Genomic DNA, 18,517 nt, shown 5'->3' with positions numbered 1-18,517 from the left:
TTTAGGTAACAAGCAACTGGTAAGTTTAAATACAGCTACTACTAGTAGTAATAGCAACAATAACCAACAAACATTTTTGCAAACAATTACCCATATATAACACATTTGGGTATGTTATTTTCCCTTTTCACACAGAGGAGGGCTAGGATCTTCTCAATCATCCCAGAGTGCAGAACATGGAATAATGAGCTCAAGTTACAGGAAGCCAGATTTCAACTGAACAGGAAAAACTTCGTAACTGTTAGAGCGGTATGACAATGGAAACAATGACCTAGGGAAGTGGTAGGCTCTCCAACACTGGTAGCACTCAGGAAGAAGCTGGACAGCCACCTGTCAGATATACTTTAAGTTGGATTCCTGCACTGAGCAGCTGGTTGGACTTGTTGGCTTTATAGGCCCCTTCCAACTCTACTATTCTATGGTTCTGTATATACAGTTTTTTGTATTTTCCCCTATAGGCATATTTGTAGCCATTAGTAGTTTGGAGAACTGTGTCACAAAATTAAAGTTGGGCTTGTCTGCATGTTAAACATATATACCTCTGCCACTGATCTATATTTTCCCTCCCATTCTTGCAAATATCAAATGTCAGATTGAGACAATCACATCCCTGACAGAAATTATGGATTTTTTTTAGGTATGATTAATTGGAGGCAGCAAGAGGTATAGTATACTGTCCTGGAATAAGTAGATAATCAGAAGAGTTGCAGAAATGAATGCAACACTAACAGGTGGAGAGAGATGTCTTACCAAGTTCTCTCCAAGACGTATAGGATCCCACCCACTCTTCATCTGTACTTAATCAGTTTCCCAGCATGACATGGCAAGTAGAAAATGCTTTTCATTGGTTATCAAAATAGTCACTGGCAAACGTAGGAGCAGAGTCTTGCCCTCTATGCCCTAGGAAGCCACTTCTGAGAAAAGTGGTTTTCCAAGTTGTTGAGAAAGCGGAACCAACCCAAACACTCTGTGATTTTATCAGGAAAAACATCTTGATTGATTCAAGTCATGTCTGGATTTTATCTGTCCATGTTGAAGCTGGTTCACAGAATCATGGATACACATAAAACCCACAGACACAAAATAAAGATTAAATCAACTGTAAGAAGCACCATAGGAAAAAAGCAGTTCTTTAATGCAAGTTGGAGAACTGGATGGAGGTCACTTCCTTCTACTGCTGGCAGTGATGTCCTGGAGCAGCAGTGTCAGGGGAAAGTGGAGGAAGGGAGGGTGTTGCTTTCTTTTGGATTCTTCCTTGTGTTTTGCTCCTCATGCTTAGTCAGTCTTGGTGCTTCTCTTCCACCATGGGGCTAACATCCTGCCATTCCTTCCCATCTCTTCAACTTGTCTCATGCTCTGTTCATCTCCTACATGGACTAGCCTTCTCCTCCCTGAACGTCTTCAAAGCTCCAATCCATCCAAAACCCAGCAGCTCAAACTTCTTATTCTCTTCATTCTTCTCATCATTCACCCCTTTCAGTGTCCCTCCCCAGTTCTCTTCACTGGTTTCCCAGTCATGTCCACCTCCAGCAGAAATGCCTTGTCCTGACGTTTGAATTCCACCATCACTCTCTGCGCTTCTTTTCTCATGTGTTCCTGCCAATGATCTCTACCCCACCACCTCTATCAGCCTCAACTGACCAAAGTTCTCCTGCTTCCTTAAACAACTCTGACCACGCTCCCTGGCTGATCCTCAAGTATGGACCTCCCATCCACTCTGAATGTTTACCCTGGGGAAAAACTGCTGCATGCCAGCACAGGGCAGGGAAAGACCTATGTATAACTTCACACATCCTTAATCCACCTTCAGTCAATCAACCCAATCACAAACTGAAATGGACACACACAGAGCAAATTCATACGCAAATAGTACCATATATTCAATTTTTATGTATTACTATTTATTTATTGTTTGATTCACTAGAAAAGACAACAATGCTGGGAAAAACAGAAGGGAGTAGAAAAAGAGGAAGGCCAAACAAGAGATGGATTGATTCCATCAAGGAAGCCACAGACCTGAACTTACAAGATCTGAACAGGGTGGTTCACGACAGATGCTCTTGGAGGTCACTGATTCATAGGGTCGCCATAAGTCATAATCAACTTAACAACAACAATTTATTGTTACATTTTTATCCCACCTTTCCTCTCAAGAGCTCAAGGTGGTGTACAAACATGACTCTCCAACTCCTGATTTTATCCTCACAACAACCCTATAGGTTAGGCTGAGAGAGAGTGACTGGCCCAAGATCACCCAGTGAGCTTCATGGGCAACTGAGGATTTGAACCCTGGTCTCCCAGGTCCCACTCCAACACTCTTAACAATTACAACAGACTTGGCTCTCACTCCACTCAAGATTTACCTTCAGTTTCTTCATCTATTTAATAAGATTTTTCTATACAATCACTTTATTCATTTATTTTATTAAATCTTTCTTCCAAGGAGCTTAAGGCATAGATCATGATTTTTCCACGTTATCCTTAACCTGTGAAGTTTTATGTGACTGCCTCAGGGTGGTGACTTTCACAGCAGAATGGGAATTTGAACATATTTCACTGTACTCCTGGTCCAACAACGGCACTACACTGCCAGATCTAGAGCATGTTTCTAGAAGTTGTATCTGTGCTGTTGCATAGGAAAATTGAACATACATTTGTTGGGTCAGTAAAGGACACATCATATTTGGATTTGCAACCAAACTGTCAGCAGAAGCAAAATTTAGAGTGCTTTGACAACACCTTTCTTCAAAGATATAGTCTGTGAAGACATTCAAAGGAAGGCAAAAGAGGACCAAGGGATCCCTCAGAGGGCTTCTGCATGCCCCTAGGGTGTCAGTGGAGTTTTCCAAATTTGCATTTCAGAACAAGGTTGGTTGCTGTCTCAGACACAAGTCTGAAAAGAGTCAAAATGTTTTTTTGAGAAAGTTTAATTGGGAAGGGTTTTTTAAAATTATTGAGTGCATTGTTATTTTTCACATGACATGGGTTTCATATCAAATATTTTGGTAACTGTCTTTACCCACAGGAGACACAATCTCATCCGCATATGTCCAGGCAAGATAACTCTGATGATGATTCTATACTGAGTATTAGAGGTGGGGGGGACATTTTATTCTGTTCATATTTAAAGCTGAATCTATCAAATTAGCACTATGAGAATTGAATCACAGCCATGTTTCAAAATTTGATATCCTTCAACTAATGAATGTTTATAAAAATAGGATGAAATGCAGAGAAAATTAAGTTGCTGGGATTAGACACAAGTGTGTTCATGCTCTCCCCCCATACACAAAAAGTTGCCCCCACCTACCTATCAATGTTAGTCCATAGTGTGGGGGAAATTAAGAATCTGGCCTTCTAGCTACATCCAGGTCACTACTCACAGCCTTGAACCTTCCCTAGCAAGCCCAACAGCAAGCTAATTTCTTTCTTAAGACATTAGATACCCTTTCATTAATGGTTCAGGTGACACTCTATGGGCCTTGTCTTGATCACTAATTGTACCCTATCTAGAATCAAAGAATGATAAGGAGCCTTAGAGATCATCTAGCCCAACCCCCTGCTCAAAACTGAAATTCTACGCACACCCTGACATCAATACCCCACCCTGAACCAGATCTAGACCATGATTCTAGAAGTTATGGTCATTTACTTAGTAGAAAGTAGAATGACTTATTAGAACTAGATTGATAAATCTGGAAGTGAAGATCTTTTGAGCCATCATAACTGAGTTACAACAGAGGCCTCCACTTTGTTTGTAAAGTTTTCGTCCTCTTTGAAAACATTCTGAAGTATGACTTTCATGCTCTGCCTAGGTCTGCCTCTCTTCTGTCCCCCAACTAAAAAATAGATCAAAGGGTTAACACTGCTATTCAGACAGGCATATAAGTCGCTATAAAATAGGATATAGGGAGGTTCTGAATGAAAAACAAAAGTGATGAATAAGGCATTCAGTGGAAAAGAAAAGATGATGAAAAAGAAGAGAGTAAGCAAGATGGCTATGAGAAGCTTTCCCTTCTTCTGCTGTTGTGATTTAAAGCAGACTTTGATGAACAGGATCAGAGTGGAAGTAGTCATGAGTGGGAGGCACAGGAAGCCGTTCACAACTAACTGGAGGAATATTATCTCATCAGTTGCTAGCTTAGCCAGGAAGAGAGTGAAGTGAATTCCAGGGAGAAGGAAAGAAAGTCCCCATATTAAGGCACACACAGTGGTGGATAAAAGTGGTGGCCTGTGGCATCGATGCCAAAGTGGGAAGAGGACAGACACACACCTGCTGATGCTGATGGCTGTCAGTAGAAACTGACCAGTGTTATACATGAATACAAAGATGTCTAAAAGTATGACAGATAGAAGGGGAATGTAGAAGTACCCCCCCATGACCTGAATTCCTCTAATAAAGGTAGTTGTGAGCAAACCAAAGTCAGCAATGGCGAGGTTCAGGATGTAAGTGGTGAAAGAATTCCTTTTAATGCAGAAGCCAAGCAGCCAGATGACCGTCCCATTCCCCCAAAGCCCCAAAATGCAAATTATAATTGTGAAGATAGTGTGTGTTTCCAAAGCGTAATCCAGTTCTGGATCATCATTACTGTGGCTGTTGTTGGAGGACAGAGTTTCATTGTATGCTCTGTAATATTCCTTTCCAGCATCCAAAGGGGACAAGGAAGTTGGGCTGACATTGGCCATGGTGCCCAGCCTTTGCTGTTGTGCTTCTTCTGGTGTAGATACTCCTGCTGGAAGCAAAGAGAGAAAGGTGGAATTAGCCTTTTGCTAATGCTGCTGAACAAATAAAGATGAAGCTGACGCTTTTCAGCCTAGTCTTTCTTGTCTTTTATCTGTTTGAGAGTTGAGTGTTAAAGGTGATATGGCTCTTAGTGTTCCGCCTCCAATTAAAAGGACAGTTGGGGATTTCACAGATACCTGAAGTTACTGGTATCATTTTCTTGAAGCCATTTGCACAGGTTCCCATACCCTGCTAAATCTCTCACTGAGTTTAAGTACATGTCACTGAAATAACTGGCTGATACTTCCCTATTTACCTCACCTCTCCTTGTGTTGTTTCCTTCTCCTTTGTTGAATTTTAGACTGTAAGCTCCTTGGAGAAGAGAAGAGCCTCTTGATCTCTGTAACAAACAAACAAACAATCAACAAAAGTCCTATTCTTCCTGCTCAGAATTATTTTGCCATTCTAATCTTTAATACATTCTAGAAGAGATCCCTGGAGTTTAAAACCCTTATGTATAGGGAAAGGCTACATTTTTAGTGGAACTGGAAGCAGCACTGCCACAAGGCTACAAATATTTTGTCTCCATTTTCTGTTTCTGCAGGACAGAGCTGACGAGGGTGGTGTTGCATTTGCCTGAGGAGGATGCTACACCATCCTTGTGCTGCAGCCTTCAGAGCCTTGCCTGGAATTTGAGGCTCATCCAGTGGAGCTGATCCCATCGGGCCTTGCATTTGATGTTTTTGCCTGAGACTGGTCCCACTATGGAGTTCCAGCTGGGACTGGAGCTGATCCAAGTGGGGCTTGCATTTGGTGTTAAGTTTAAAAGGTGCAGAATGCAGACCCCACTTGCAAGGGAATAATCAGAAGTGCACTCCAATACTCCTGATTTTTCCATTAGAGCTGTGGATTCCCCTGCTCATGTGCGTTATACAACATCAGGTGTTGGGCAGGTGGGTATGGCTGGGGAAAAATGGCCTCACATGCCCAGTTATGACCCTTGCCTGGACTAATCTGGCCCATGGGCTGGAGGTTCCTAACTCTTGATCTAATCCAAGTTCCTACTCAATGCAGTCTTTGTCTTATCGAAGAAGGCATAACAGATATGGAGACAAAGAAGAAGATGAAGAAAGTGGTGAAGCTGAACTAACAGGTTTAGCGAGAGAGGACTGCTCTATTTCAAATGATGGGCATATAAGGCCGTCTAACAGCAACCAAGGCATATCTCATATTTGCCTTGATATGGGAGTTCAGAAGATATCCAGCTAACTGGAGTAAGTGATCCTGAGTCAGGTGAAAACAGATGATCTTATATACTTCAATACAGAAAGCTGCATTATATGAGCCCCCTTCACACAGCTCTCTTGCGTTCGCTAAATGCATAGAAGGAACAGCAGGGTTGCAGCCACAGGTCCTGCCTGTGCCTTCCATACATTCAGGTGAAGGCTTGCATGAAGTCATGTACATGAAGAATACTGCACGCATACTCTATGCCCAACCAGTCAGGGACTCTGCCTTTTGAAGTTTCCTGCATTGCATGCATAGACCTGCATGCAACCATATACTCTGAATGGAATCCAACTAAGTGATATTCAGAGCAGGTTGATTGAAATGAATGAACTGTATTGATTTCAATGGGTCTTCTCCGATTATAACTTTGTGTGGGCAGTAGGCACAACCCTTCTAAATCCTCCACATATTTCCTCTATGAATGCATGCAGAGTCCTAATGAGTTGAAATAATGCCTCCTAGCCCGACTAGCAATGAATCCCCAAGACATTATACAGATTCTTTCCCAACTTTTCCACCTGGTATCCTTTTAATGGGTGCACACTTCTGCCATTCAACTATCACTCCCTCATACTCCTGCAAATGAATTCCTTCAGCTTGAGATGTTCACGTACCTGTGAGAAACCGTGTCTCAGATATCATGAGAGGGAAACAGCAAGAGGAAGAGTATCCTGTCCTGAAATAAGTAGGCAGTCAGAAGATGTGCAGAAATAAATACAACCCAAAGTCCCGAGGGTAAATTCAATTTCTCATGAAGCTCGTTGAAAGATTTTTTAGGAACCCGCCCACTCCTCTTCATCTTTGCCAACATCATGTGACAAGAGAAAATGTTTTTCATCGGCTATCAAGTTAACTGTTTGCAAACTTAAGAGGAGATTCTTACCCTCTAAGTCTTGATGTCCTAGAAAGGCACTCTTGAGAAAAGTCAATTTGCAAGTGGCAGGGAAGGGGGAAACAGTCAACAGCTCTGTGACTTTGTCAGATGAAATGCCTCTGTTGATGAGAAGCATACATTGCTTCTATAATTCCAAGCTCAATCTGGTTAAAAGAGATTTACAAAAAGTACAAAGGCACTTCCAAGATGGTAGCCAATGTACGAGGAACCGTAAGGAATTCGTTTGTTGATTGTATTATATGTATAATTTAAGGCATCATACATTCTTTAGCCCATTTTACCCTTCCATCACCTCCATGTGGTAGGCTAGATTGAGTGTATTACTGACTCAAGGTCACTCTTGGATTTTCATGGTGGAGTGAGGATTTAAACCCATCTCCCTCCATTGGTAGTCCAACACTCTAACCACTACACCACACTGCCAGCTCTAGTGCAGGATTCTGGAAGTTGAATCTATGGTGTTCTGCAGGGGAATGGCATATGTACCTCTGAGTCAGACATGAAAAATGCTGTAACAAAAAAAAAGGGCATGAGGGAAGAGGGAGGAAGGGGAGCTGAGGATGGGGAGGGGAAAAGGCATTGTGCTGGTTTATTGTAATAATGTGAAAATCCTACTAAAATTGTTGTCTGTGTCTTACTTCAGCCCTTGACCACAATAGATACACTTTCCATCAATGGGTCAGATAACACTCTATGGGACCTGCTTGCTTCATGAATGTACACTATCCAGAATCATAGAATGTTAAGATATCTTGAAGGTCATATAGTCCAACCCCCTGCTCAAGGTTGAAATTCTATGTACACCCTAGAATTAATGAACCACACTGAATACAGGTCAACAAGGCTGCAGGCAATGCCGCCCAAACTTATGCAGACTTGCCTGTTAGGAACTAAAATGTCTCATTAGAACTAGAATGACCATGCTAGAAGTGCTGATCTTCTGGAGCCATCATAACTGAGTTTCGATAGAGGTCTCCACTTCCTTCTCTTAGAAGACAGAGTTTTTCTTCTCATTGAAGACATTCTGCAGTAGGGCTTCCATGCCCTTTGGAAGTCTTCCTCTTTGCTGTCTTCCAACCAGGAAAGAGATCAAAGGGTTAACACTGCTGTTCAGAAGGGCCCAGAAGTAGCCATAAAGTATGCCATAGGGAGGATGTGAAAGCCAATGGAAAAGGCATTCAGTGGGAAAGAAAAACAGAATGAAGAAGAGTAAGCAAGATGACTATGAGAAGCTTTCCCTATCTCTCCTGTTGTGATTGCAGACCGCAGTCAGTAGAAAATGACTAGTGTTTTACATGAACAGGAAGATGTTGTCAAATAATATAAACAGAAAGGATTTGTACAAGTGTGATCCAATCCAACATGTATATCCAGAGCTAACTTGTATATAGCTGTGAGTAAACCAGTCAGCAATTTATTTAATTTATATACCGCTTACATCTCAACAGAAATCTCTAAGGGTTTACAAACATCAACAGATCAATATAAGAAACAGAATTCAAATATATATTCAAAACCAAGAAATACTCCTTTTTCTATCACTATTAATTTCCATATTTAAATAATGTAATTAAATATAAATCTCAAACAATTAACATAAGTAAACAATTAAGAACCACAAAGCAAATGATGTAAAACCCATCAAAATACATAAAGATAAAAAATAATTACAATACATATAATAAAAATCATATTATAATAGGAAACACACATCATAATAAAGTTACAAAAATCCTTCACAATCACACTACACACACTAATCTAGATGTACACCTCCCCTCCCTCATACAGTCATTAAACATTCACATTCTCCTTCCAACCAACCACCTTGTTTCATCCACTGAATTTTCACTTCGCAAAACAAATCAAATATTCAAGTGATGAGTAATCAATTACAAAAAAACTTCATAGAATCATAAAATAGTATAGTTGGAAGGGGCCTATAAGGCCATTGAGTCCAACCCCCTGCTCAATGCAGGGATCCAAATTAAAGCATTCCCAACAGTTAGCTGTCCAGCTGCCTCTTGAATGCCTCCAGTATCAGAGAGTCCACTACCTCTCTAGGTAATTGGTTCCATTGTCGTATGGCTCTAACAGTTAGGAAGTTTTTCCTGATGTCCAGTTGAAATCTGGGTTCCTGCAACTTGAGCCCATTATTCCGTGTCCTGCACTCCGGGATGATCAAGAAGACATCCTGGCTCTCCTCTATGTGACAACCTTTCATGTACTTGAAGAGTGCTATCATATCTCCCCTCAGTCTTCTCTTCTCCAGGCTAAACATGCCCAGTTCTTTCAGTCTCTCCTCAAAGGGCTTTGTTTCCAGTCCCCTGATCATCTTTGTTGCCCTCCTCTAAACCTGTTCCAGTTTGTCTGCATCCTTCTTGAAGTGCAGAGACCAGAACTGGTCCACGAGCTAGAGGGAGCCAAAGCTGACGAAGCATCAAGGCCCCAGCTGACAAAGCGTCAAGGCGAGTTAACCAGCAGAGCAAAAAGAGGGTAAGTAGCTCCCATTTATTCCATTATTTAATTGAAGTAAAACAGCTCAGAGCAATAACTAATAAGGGCAGCCCAAGGTCACCTTGAGCTAGGAGCCAAATCCTGAAAGAACCTATATCTTAGGAGACAGATCCTAGGAGAAGGAAGCGTATAGAAAGCTAGTTTTCAACACCACCCTAGCAGGAAAGCTTCAGGGGACACTGTAAACAAGGCTAAATTCCAGTCAGAGAGAAGGGGGAAAAGGAAACTCCACCGATACATACAGGGAGAGAGTCAGCTCAGTCCTTGCTAAAAAGGGCAGCTTCAGCCTTCCTGAAACACAACCACAAGCTCTGTTTCCCTAGGTTAAAGAAAGGTCAGGCTGTTCTAGGTGGGAAAACAACAAACACAAAAGACTTGCCTGGAAGCCGCAGCCCCTTGCTGAGATTAAAAGCAGCCAAAAGCTTAAACAGTCCCGCCCCTCGCTCAGGAAGGAAGCCTGAGAGAATACTAAAGAGTTAAGCCCCAGCTGATAGCCATCAGCCTCAAGTAACACATCACTGGCTGGCAGCAGTAGCTGGGAAGAACCAGCCACACATATAAAGTCAGAGCACCCTAGCGAGGGAGCCTGCTCCACGAGCTAGAGGGAGCCCCAGCTGATGAAGCATCAAGGTGAGTTAAGCAGCAGGGCGGGGAGGCCAGGGCCCCCCACTCTGCCCGTCTGTTCCCTGACCTCAACTAAACCGCAGTCTCCAACCCATTGACGTAATAAACCTTAAACAAAACTATGCAGGTAAGAAGCCAGCAGGGGTGTGGGGGCTTTCCAGTGTTTTGCACCGCCTGCAGCATGTACGACTATCTGCCTGATGGACAGAAGTCGTGGGTATGCTCTCGGTGCAATGAGCTCCTGGCTCTCCAGGAACGACTTCATTTCCTTGAGGCCAAGGTGGCGGACCTGGAAAAGCTGAGAGAGGCAGAGAGGTGTGTGGAGGAGGCCTTCAGGGACGTTATAGCTGTGTCCCACTCCAACGATGATAGCTCTCCTGCTATCATGGAGAACGATGGTCTCGGGGAAGGAGAGCATCCAGCTGAGGAAGAGGGAAACGATCCCTTAGAAGGGACCCATTCCTTGGGGGATGAGCAGCTATCCTCTCGTGCCGAGGATATATCTCCAGGGGGTGGAGGGATCCTTGTAGTGGGTGATTCGATCATTAGGAACATAGACAGTGGGGTGTGTGATGGGCGTGTAGACCGCAAGGTGTTTTGCCTGCCTGGTGCGAAGGTTGCGGATATTGCCCGTCGTTTAGATAGTTTGGTAGACAGTGCTGGGAAGGAGTCAGTGGTCGTGGTGCACGTTGGCACCAACGACATGGGGAAATGCAGCCGTGAGGTCCTGGAAGCAAAATTTAGGTTGCTAGGTAGGATGCTGAAAGCCAGGACCTCCAAGGTGGCTTTCTCTGAAATGCTACCGGTTCCACGCGCAGGACCAGCCAGACAGGCCCAGCTTCGCAGTCTCAATGCGTAGATGAGACGATGGTGTCGGGTGGAAGGGTTTGGATTTGTTAGGCACTGGGGAACATTTTGGTACAAGCCGGGCCTGTACAAAAGGGACGGGCACCACTTGAACCAGAATGGAACCAGACTGCTGGCACTTAAAATTAAAAAGGTGGCAGAGCAGCTTGTAAACTGACTGAGGGGGGAAACCCGACAGGAGCTGAGAAAGGTCCGGTTCGGAATAAACCTCCCCCCTAGGATAAAAACCAAAGAAATGATGAAATTTTAAAAGGGGTAGGCCTAGAAGTAGGCATTGTGAGAGCAGGGGCACAGGATATAAATTCAGAAGAGCAAAATTACCACAGGCCTAACCACAAGTGCCAAAGACACTTGAAGAGAGACACTGCTTACAAGTGCCTGTACGCTAATGCTAGGAGCCTCCGAACCAAGATGGGAGAACTGGAGTGCTTGGTCTTAGAGGAGAGCATTGATATAGTGAGCATAACGGAGACCTGGTGGAATGGAGAAAACCAGTGGGATACGGTTATCCCTGGATATAAACTATATCGGAAGGACAGGGAAGGACGTATTGGTGGTGGAGTCGCTCTATACGTGAAAGAAGGCATTGAATCCAGCAAGCTCGAAACCCCAAAAGAGGCAGACTCCTTCACAGAATCGTTGTGGGTGGTGATACCGTGCCCCAGGAGGGACATAATACTGGGAACGATCTATCGTCCCCCTGATCAAAATGCTCAGGGAGACCTTGAGATGAGATATGAAATTGAGGAAGCATCCAAACTAGGAAATGTGGTAGTAATGGGTGACTTCAACTACCCGGACATAGACTGGCTGCATATGTGTTCCAGTCATGACAAAGAAGCAAAGTTTCTAGATATTCTAAATGACTATTCCCTAGACCAGTTGGTCATGGAACCGACCAGAGGGACGGCAACCCTGGACTTAATCGTCAGTGGGGACCGGGACCTGGTGCGAGATGTAAGTGTTGTTGAACCGATTGGGAGCAGTGACCACAGTGCTATTAAATTAAGCATACATGTAACTGGCCAATTGCCAAGAAAATCCAACATGGTCACATTTGACTTCAAAAGAGGAAACTTCACAAAAATGAGGGGATTGGTAAAAAGAAAGCTGAAAAACCAAGTCCAGAGGGTCACATCACTCGAAAATGCTTGGAAGTTGTTTAAAAACACTATATTAGAAGCTCAACTGGAGTGCATACCGCAGATCAGAAAAGGTACCGCCAGGGCCAAGAAGATGCCAGCATGGTTAACGAGCAAAGTCAAGGAAGCTCTTAGAGGCAAAAAGTCTTCCTTCAAAAAATGGAAGTCTTGTCCGAATGAAGAAAATATAAAAGAACACAAACTCTGGCAATAGAAATGCAAGAAGACAATAAGGGATGCTAAAAAAGAATTTGAGGAGCACATTGCTAAGAACATAAAAACCAACAACAAAAAATTCTATAAATACATTCAAAGCAGGAGACCATCTAGGGAGACGATTGGACCCTTGGATGATAAGGGAGTCAAAGGTGTACTAAAGAACGATAAGGAGATTGCAGAGAAGCTAAATAAATTCTTTGCATCTGTCTTCACAGTGGAAGATATAGGGCAGATCCCTGAACCTGAACTAACATTTGCAGGAAGGGATTCTGAGGAACTGAGACAAATAGTGGTAACGAGAGACGAAGTTCTAGGCTTAATGGACAATATAAAAACTGACAAATCACCGGGCCCGGATGGCATCCACCCGAGAGTTCTCAAAGAACTCAAAGGTGAAATTGCTGATCTGCTAACTAAAATATGTAACTTGTCCCTCGGGTCCTCCTCCGTGCCTGAGGACTGGAAAGTGGCAAATGTAACGCCAATCTTCAAAAAGGGATCCAGAGGGGATCCCGGAAATTACAGGCCAGTTAGCTTCTGTCCCTGCAAAACTGGTAGAAAGTATTATTAAAGCTAGATTAACTAAGCACATAGAAGAACAAGCCTTGCTGAAGCAGAACCAGCATGGCTTCTGCAAGGGAAAGTCCTGTCTCAGTAACCTATTAGAATTCTTTGAGAGTGTCAACAAGCATATAGATAGAGGTGATCCAGTGGACATAGTGTACTTAGACTTTCAAAAAGCATTTGACAAGGTACCTCACCAAAGACTTCTGAGGAAGCTTAGCAGTCATGGAATAAGAGGAGAGGTCCTCTTGTGGATAAGGAATTGGTTAAGAAGCAGAAAGCAGAGAGTAGGAATAAACGGACAGTTCTCCCAATGGAGGGCTGTAGAAAATGGAGTCCCTCAAGGATCGGTATTGGGACCTGTACTTTTCAACTTGTTCATTAATGACCTAGAATTAGGAGTGAGCAGTGAAGTGGCCAAGTTTGCTGATGACACTAAATTGTTCAGGGTTGTTAAAACAAAAAGGGATTGCGAAGAGCTCCAAAAAGACCTCTCCAAACTGAGTGAATGGGCGGAAAAATGGCAAATGCAATTCAATATAAACAAGTGTAAAATGATGCATATTGGAGCAAAAAATCTGAATTTCACATATACGCTCATGGGGTCTGAACTGTCGGTGACCGACCAGGAGAGAGACCTCGGGGTTGTAGTGGACAGCACGATGAAAATGTCGACCCAGTGTGCGGCAGCTGTGAAAAAGGCAAATTCCATGCTAGCAATAATTAGGAAAGGTATTGAAAATAAAACAGCCGATATCATAATGCCAGAATGATCAAGGGGATGGAGCGACTCCCTTACGAGGAAAGGTTGCAGCATTTGGGGCTTTTTAGTTTAGAGAAAAGGCGGGTCAGAGGAGACATGATAGAAGTGTATAAAATTATGCATGGCATTGAGAAAGTGGATAGAGAAAAGTTCTTCTCCCTCTCTCATAATACTAGAACTCGTGGACATTCAAAGAAGCTGAATGTTGGAAGATTCAGGACAGACAAAAGGAAGTACTTCTTTACTCAGCGCATAGTTCAACTATGGAATTTGCTCCCACAAGATGCAGTAATGGCCAGCAGCTTGGATGGCTTTAAAAGAAGATTAGACAAATTCATGGAGGACAGGGCTATCAATGGCTACTAGCTGTGATGGCTGTGCTCTGCCACCCTAGTCAGAGGCAGCATGCTTCTGAAAACCAGTTGCTGGAAGCCTCAGGAGGGGAGAGTGTTCTTGCACTCGGGTCCTGCTTGCGGGCTTCCCCCAGGCACCTGGTTGGCCACTGTGAGAACAGGATGCTGGACTAGATGGGCCACTGGCCTGATCCAGCAGGATCTTCTTATGTTCTTATGTTCTTAAGATGAGGCCTAACCAGTGCTGAATAGAGGGGAATTAGTATTTCATGTGATTTGGAAACTATACTTCTGTTAATGCAGCCTAATATAGCATTTATAATAATAATAAATAATAAATTTAATTTTTGTGTCGCCTATCTGGCCGAAGCCACTCTAGGCGACGTACAAACTAAAATTCAGTAAATTACAATACAATACAGATAAAATACAATAAAATCAGTACGTTCATTAATCACAGCAGCATGAAATCAGTTAGGGTGATCAATAGATAATAAAATATCCCAAAAAAGTTAGCCCTCCCCGGAATTCCTGAAGGCCTGTCCAAAAAGCCAAGTTTTTAATGCCCGGCGAAATATATCCAGGGAAGGGGCATGGCGAAGATCGAATGGGAGGGAGTTCCAGAGAGTGGGGGCCGTCACTGAAAATGCCCTCTCTCTAGTCCCTACCAACCTAGCTGTTTTCGTTGGTGGGACTGAGAGAAGGCCCTGTGTGGCTGATCTGGTTGGGCGGCTTAATTTGTGGTACTGGAGGCGCTCCTTCAGATAAACTGGGCCGAGACCGTATAGGGATTTAAAGGTTAATACCAACACCTTGAATTGGGCCCAGAAAACAACTGGCAGCCAATGTAGGTGAAATAATACTGGCGTGATGTGATCACGGCAGCGGCTGTTTGTAAGCAACCGAGCCGCCGCATTCTGCACCAGTTGTAGTTTCCGGACCGTTTTCAAGGGTAACCCCACGTAGAGCGCATTGCAGTAGTCTAATGCCTTTCTTGTAGCCTCATCACACTGTTGGCTCGTATTCAGTTTGTGATCAACGACAATTCCAAGATCCTTCTCACATGTCATATTGCTGAGCCAAGTATCCCCCATCTTATAACCATGCATTTGGTTTCTTTTTCCTAAGTGTAGAACTTTGGATTTATCCCTGTTGAATGTCATTCTGTTGTTTTCAGCCCAATAGAATGAAATCCATGGAATAAAACAATTCAGTAATAATAGAGAAGAATGAAACAGCATTCATTTCATCACATCATGCACCTGGGATCACACAAACACCTTCTCCTCATCTCTCACCTAGGGAAATTAAGCCCATCCCAAGCAAAACGTTGGGCACAATCACCAGCACACCAGACATTCATAACTTCACAGGGAGTATCCCAGTCGGTTAAACAAAGATGAACCCCCCAAAAATCTCTATTATACAACACACATATTAGTTCCAAAGTACTTAACTGTAGTTGTTGTTGTTATGTGCCTTCAAGTCGATTATGAGTTATGGTGACCCTATGAATCAGTGACCTCCAATAGCATATGTCATGAACCACCCTGTTCAGATCTATGGCTTCCTTTATGGAACCAACCCATCTCTTGTTTGGCCTTCCTCTTTTTCTACTCCCTTCTGCTTTTCCCAGCATTATTATCTTTTCTAGTGAATCATGTTTTCTCATTATGTGTCCAAAGAATAACCTCAGTTTCATCATTTCAGTTTCTAGGGACAGTTCTGGTTTCATTTGTTCTAACACCCAATTATTTGTCTTTTTTGCACTCCATGGTATGTGCAAAGCTCTCCTCCAACACCACATTTCAAACGAGTTGATTTTTTTCTTATCTGCTTTTTTCACTGTCCAACCTTCACATCCATACATAGAGATTGGGAATACCATGGTCTGAATGATCCTGACTTAAGTGTTCAGTGATGCATCTTTGCATTTGAGGACCTTTTCTAGTTCTTTCATAGCCGCCCTCCCCAGTCCTAGCCTTCTTATTTCTTGACTATAGTCTCCAGTTTGGTTAATAACTGTGCAAAGGTATTGATAATCCTTGACAAGTTCAATATCCTCATTGTCAACTTTAAAGTTACATAAATCTTCTGTAGCTCCTAATTGCTTTTGCTACATCATTTCTCACTATTAAAGCAACCCATTTCTTCTTAATTTCTCATTTCCTGCATAAAATATTTTAAAAGTATTTAAAAATAGTTACCTGAATGAAAATGCCATATTCCCATCCATTTTAATTCACTCATACCAAGTATTATAATGTTGATACGTTCCATTTCTTGCTTAACATTTTCTAACTTTCCCTGGTTCATGCTTCTCACATTTCATGTTCCTATTGTGTGTGTCATACAACTCCCGACTCTCCTTTCACATCTGTGCACATCAACCGCTGGGCTTCCTTTCGGGTTTGATCCAGTTGCATCATTAGTTGCAGCGCTACTTCTCCTTTTCCTTTGTTCTTCCCCAGTAGCTCAATGAGTGCCATCTCACCTGGAGGTCTCATCTTCCAGCACTATCTTGTGTTGAATTTTGGATACTCTGTTCATAAGTTGTACCATCCACCCTGCTGCCCAACAGTCTCCCTCCCTGAGCTGGTGGAGCTGGTCTCAGCACTGGTGCTGCAGTTCCCCAGGTTGATGGTCCTGGGAGATTTCAACATACATGCCGAGGTTAGACTCACAATTCCAGCTCAGGACTTTATGGCTGCCATGACAACCATGGGGCTGTCTCTAATATCATCTGGACCAACGCATGTGGCAGGACACACACTTGATCCTGTGTGCTGTTCGGGACAGGAAGAAGGTGATCTGAGAGTGGAGGGGTTCTTAGTGACTCCGTTGTCATGGACAGATCACCACCTGACAAGGTTTAGACTTTGTGCCCCCAATAACCTTTGCAGGGGTGAAGGGCCAATTAAGATGGTCTGCCCCCGGAGACTCGTGGATCCAGAAGGCTTCCTGAATGCTCTGGGGAATATTCCCAGCATGGCTGGCAATATTGCCAAAGCCCTGGTCAATCTCTGGAATACGGAGGTGACCCGGGCGGTGGACACTGTTGCTCCAAAGCACGCTCTCCCACCAGGGAAGGCCCGTAATACACCTTGGTTTACTCAAACCTTGGGCCTGATGAAACGGCAGGGACAACGGCTAAAGCGATGATGGAGAAAAACTCAGTCCGCTTCTGATCGAACACAGGCTAGAGCTCATTTTTGAGCCTATCATGTGGTGATGATGGCAGCGAAGGAAGGGCACTTCAGTGTCATCCGGCAATGCTTTTCCGGGTGGTACGGCGTCTTTTGGGCTCTGCCCCTACATTAGACTCTGAGCCCTCAGTAGCTCGCTGTGACATGTTTGCGAGGCTCTTTGCAGACAAAATTGCTCATATTCGGACTGACTTGGACTCCTCATTAACTACAGTTGTGCCAGATGTCCCCGAAGCTTCCTCTGGTCATTTTTCTATGGATACTGTTCAGCTTGTAAAGCCTGAAGTTGTGGACAGGATTCTGGGAGAATCGAGGGCCACTACTTGTTCCCTTGACCCTTGCCCATCCTGGTTAATCAAATCTGCCAGAGGGGGAGTGGCTGACTGGTTGGCATATTTAATTAACATCTCCCTAAGGGAAGGTTCTATGCCAGCATTGTTGAAGGAGGCTGTGATAAGACCTTTGTTGAAAAAGCCTTTGTTAGACCCTGCAGATCTTAACAACTTCCACCCAGTCTCTAATCTCCCCTTTCTGGGCAAGGTGATTGAGAGGGTATTGGCTGCTCAGCTCCAAGTTTTCCTGGATAAATCGGACTATCTAGACCCATTTCAAACAGGCTTCAGGCCTGGTCATGGGACAGAGACTGCCTTGGTCGTTCTGCTTGATGACCTATGCCAGGTTTCAGACAGGGGAGTACATCCCTGTTGGTGGTGCTGGACCTCTCTGTGGCCTTCGATACGATCGACCATGGTATCTTGCTGGGCCGTCTAGCTGGGATGGGATTGGGAGGCACTTTTTTACAGTGGCTCCAGTCCTACCTGGTGGACAGGACCCAGAAAGTGGTACTAGGAGACTACTGCTCGACCCCCTGGCCATTGGCCTGTGGGGTACTGCAAGGTTCCATTCTGTCTCCCATGCTCTTTAACATTCATATGAAACTGCTGGGAGAGGTCATCAGGAGATTTGGAGTACAATGTCAGCAATATGCTGATGACACTCAGCTCTATCTCTCCCTACCACCTGATTGCAGAGAGGGAGTGCTCATCCTAAACCGGTGCCTGGAGGCTGTGAAGCGCTGGATGTGGGCTAACAAACTGAAACTTAATCCAGACAAGATGGAAGTACTGCTGATCAAGGGAAAAGCTGCACCAGGGATGGGGTTGCAACTGTTGGAAGCGGGGCAAGAGCAACTCCTGTTTTGTTCTTTTGTTGATGTTCCAAAAGGGAGATAGAGTTAGGGTCCTTCAGATGGATAGGCTTGATTACCTTTACCTGTGATGCTCTGACTGACTTCCTTATGTTGTTAGACTGATATGGCTTTTAGGAAGCTTATCTGTCCCTCCCCCTTCCACCC

General features: G+C 43.8%; 1 protein-coding gene across 1 annotated transcript; it reads right to left on the bottom strand.

The window, feature by feature from the left end:
• Nucleotides 1–3,720: 3,720 nt before the first annotated feature.
• On the bottom strand, nucleotides 3,721–7,206 carry LOC133377638 (mas-related G-protein coupled receptor member H-like). The gene is made up of 4 exons (XM_061612057.1): nucleotides 7,190–7,206; nucleotides 6,628–6,643; nucleotides 5,045–5,123; nucleotides 3,721–4,733 (listed from the first exon to the last, which is right to left on the bottom strand). The coding sequence occupies exons 1-4, from the start codon at nucleotides 7,204–7,206 to the stop codon at nucleotides 3,721–3,723; spliced, it is 1,125 nt and encodes a 374-aa protein (XP_061468041.1).
• Nucleotides 7,207–18,517: the final 11,311 nt, after the last annotated feature.

This window comes from Rhineura floridana, chromosome 1 (genome assembly GCF_030035675.1).
Source record: "Rhineura floridana isolate rRhiFlo1 chromosome 1, rRhiFlo1.hap2, whole genome shotgun sequence".
NCBI lineage: Eukaryota > Metazoa > Chordata > Lepidosauria > Squamata > Rhineuridae > Rhineura > Rhineura floridana.
This window is presented reverse-complemented; position numbering and strand designations above follow the sequence as displayed.

Coding starts and splice junctions, on each gene's coding strand:
- LOC133377638 (XM_061612057.1), bottom strand. Junction 4,734..5,044: donor AGGAAACAACACAAGGAGAG/GTGAGGTAAATA, acceptor CTTTGCTTCCAG/CAGGAGTATCTACACCAGAA.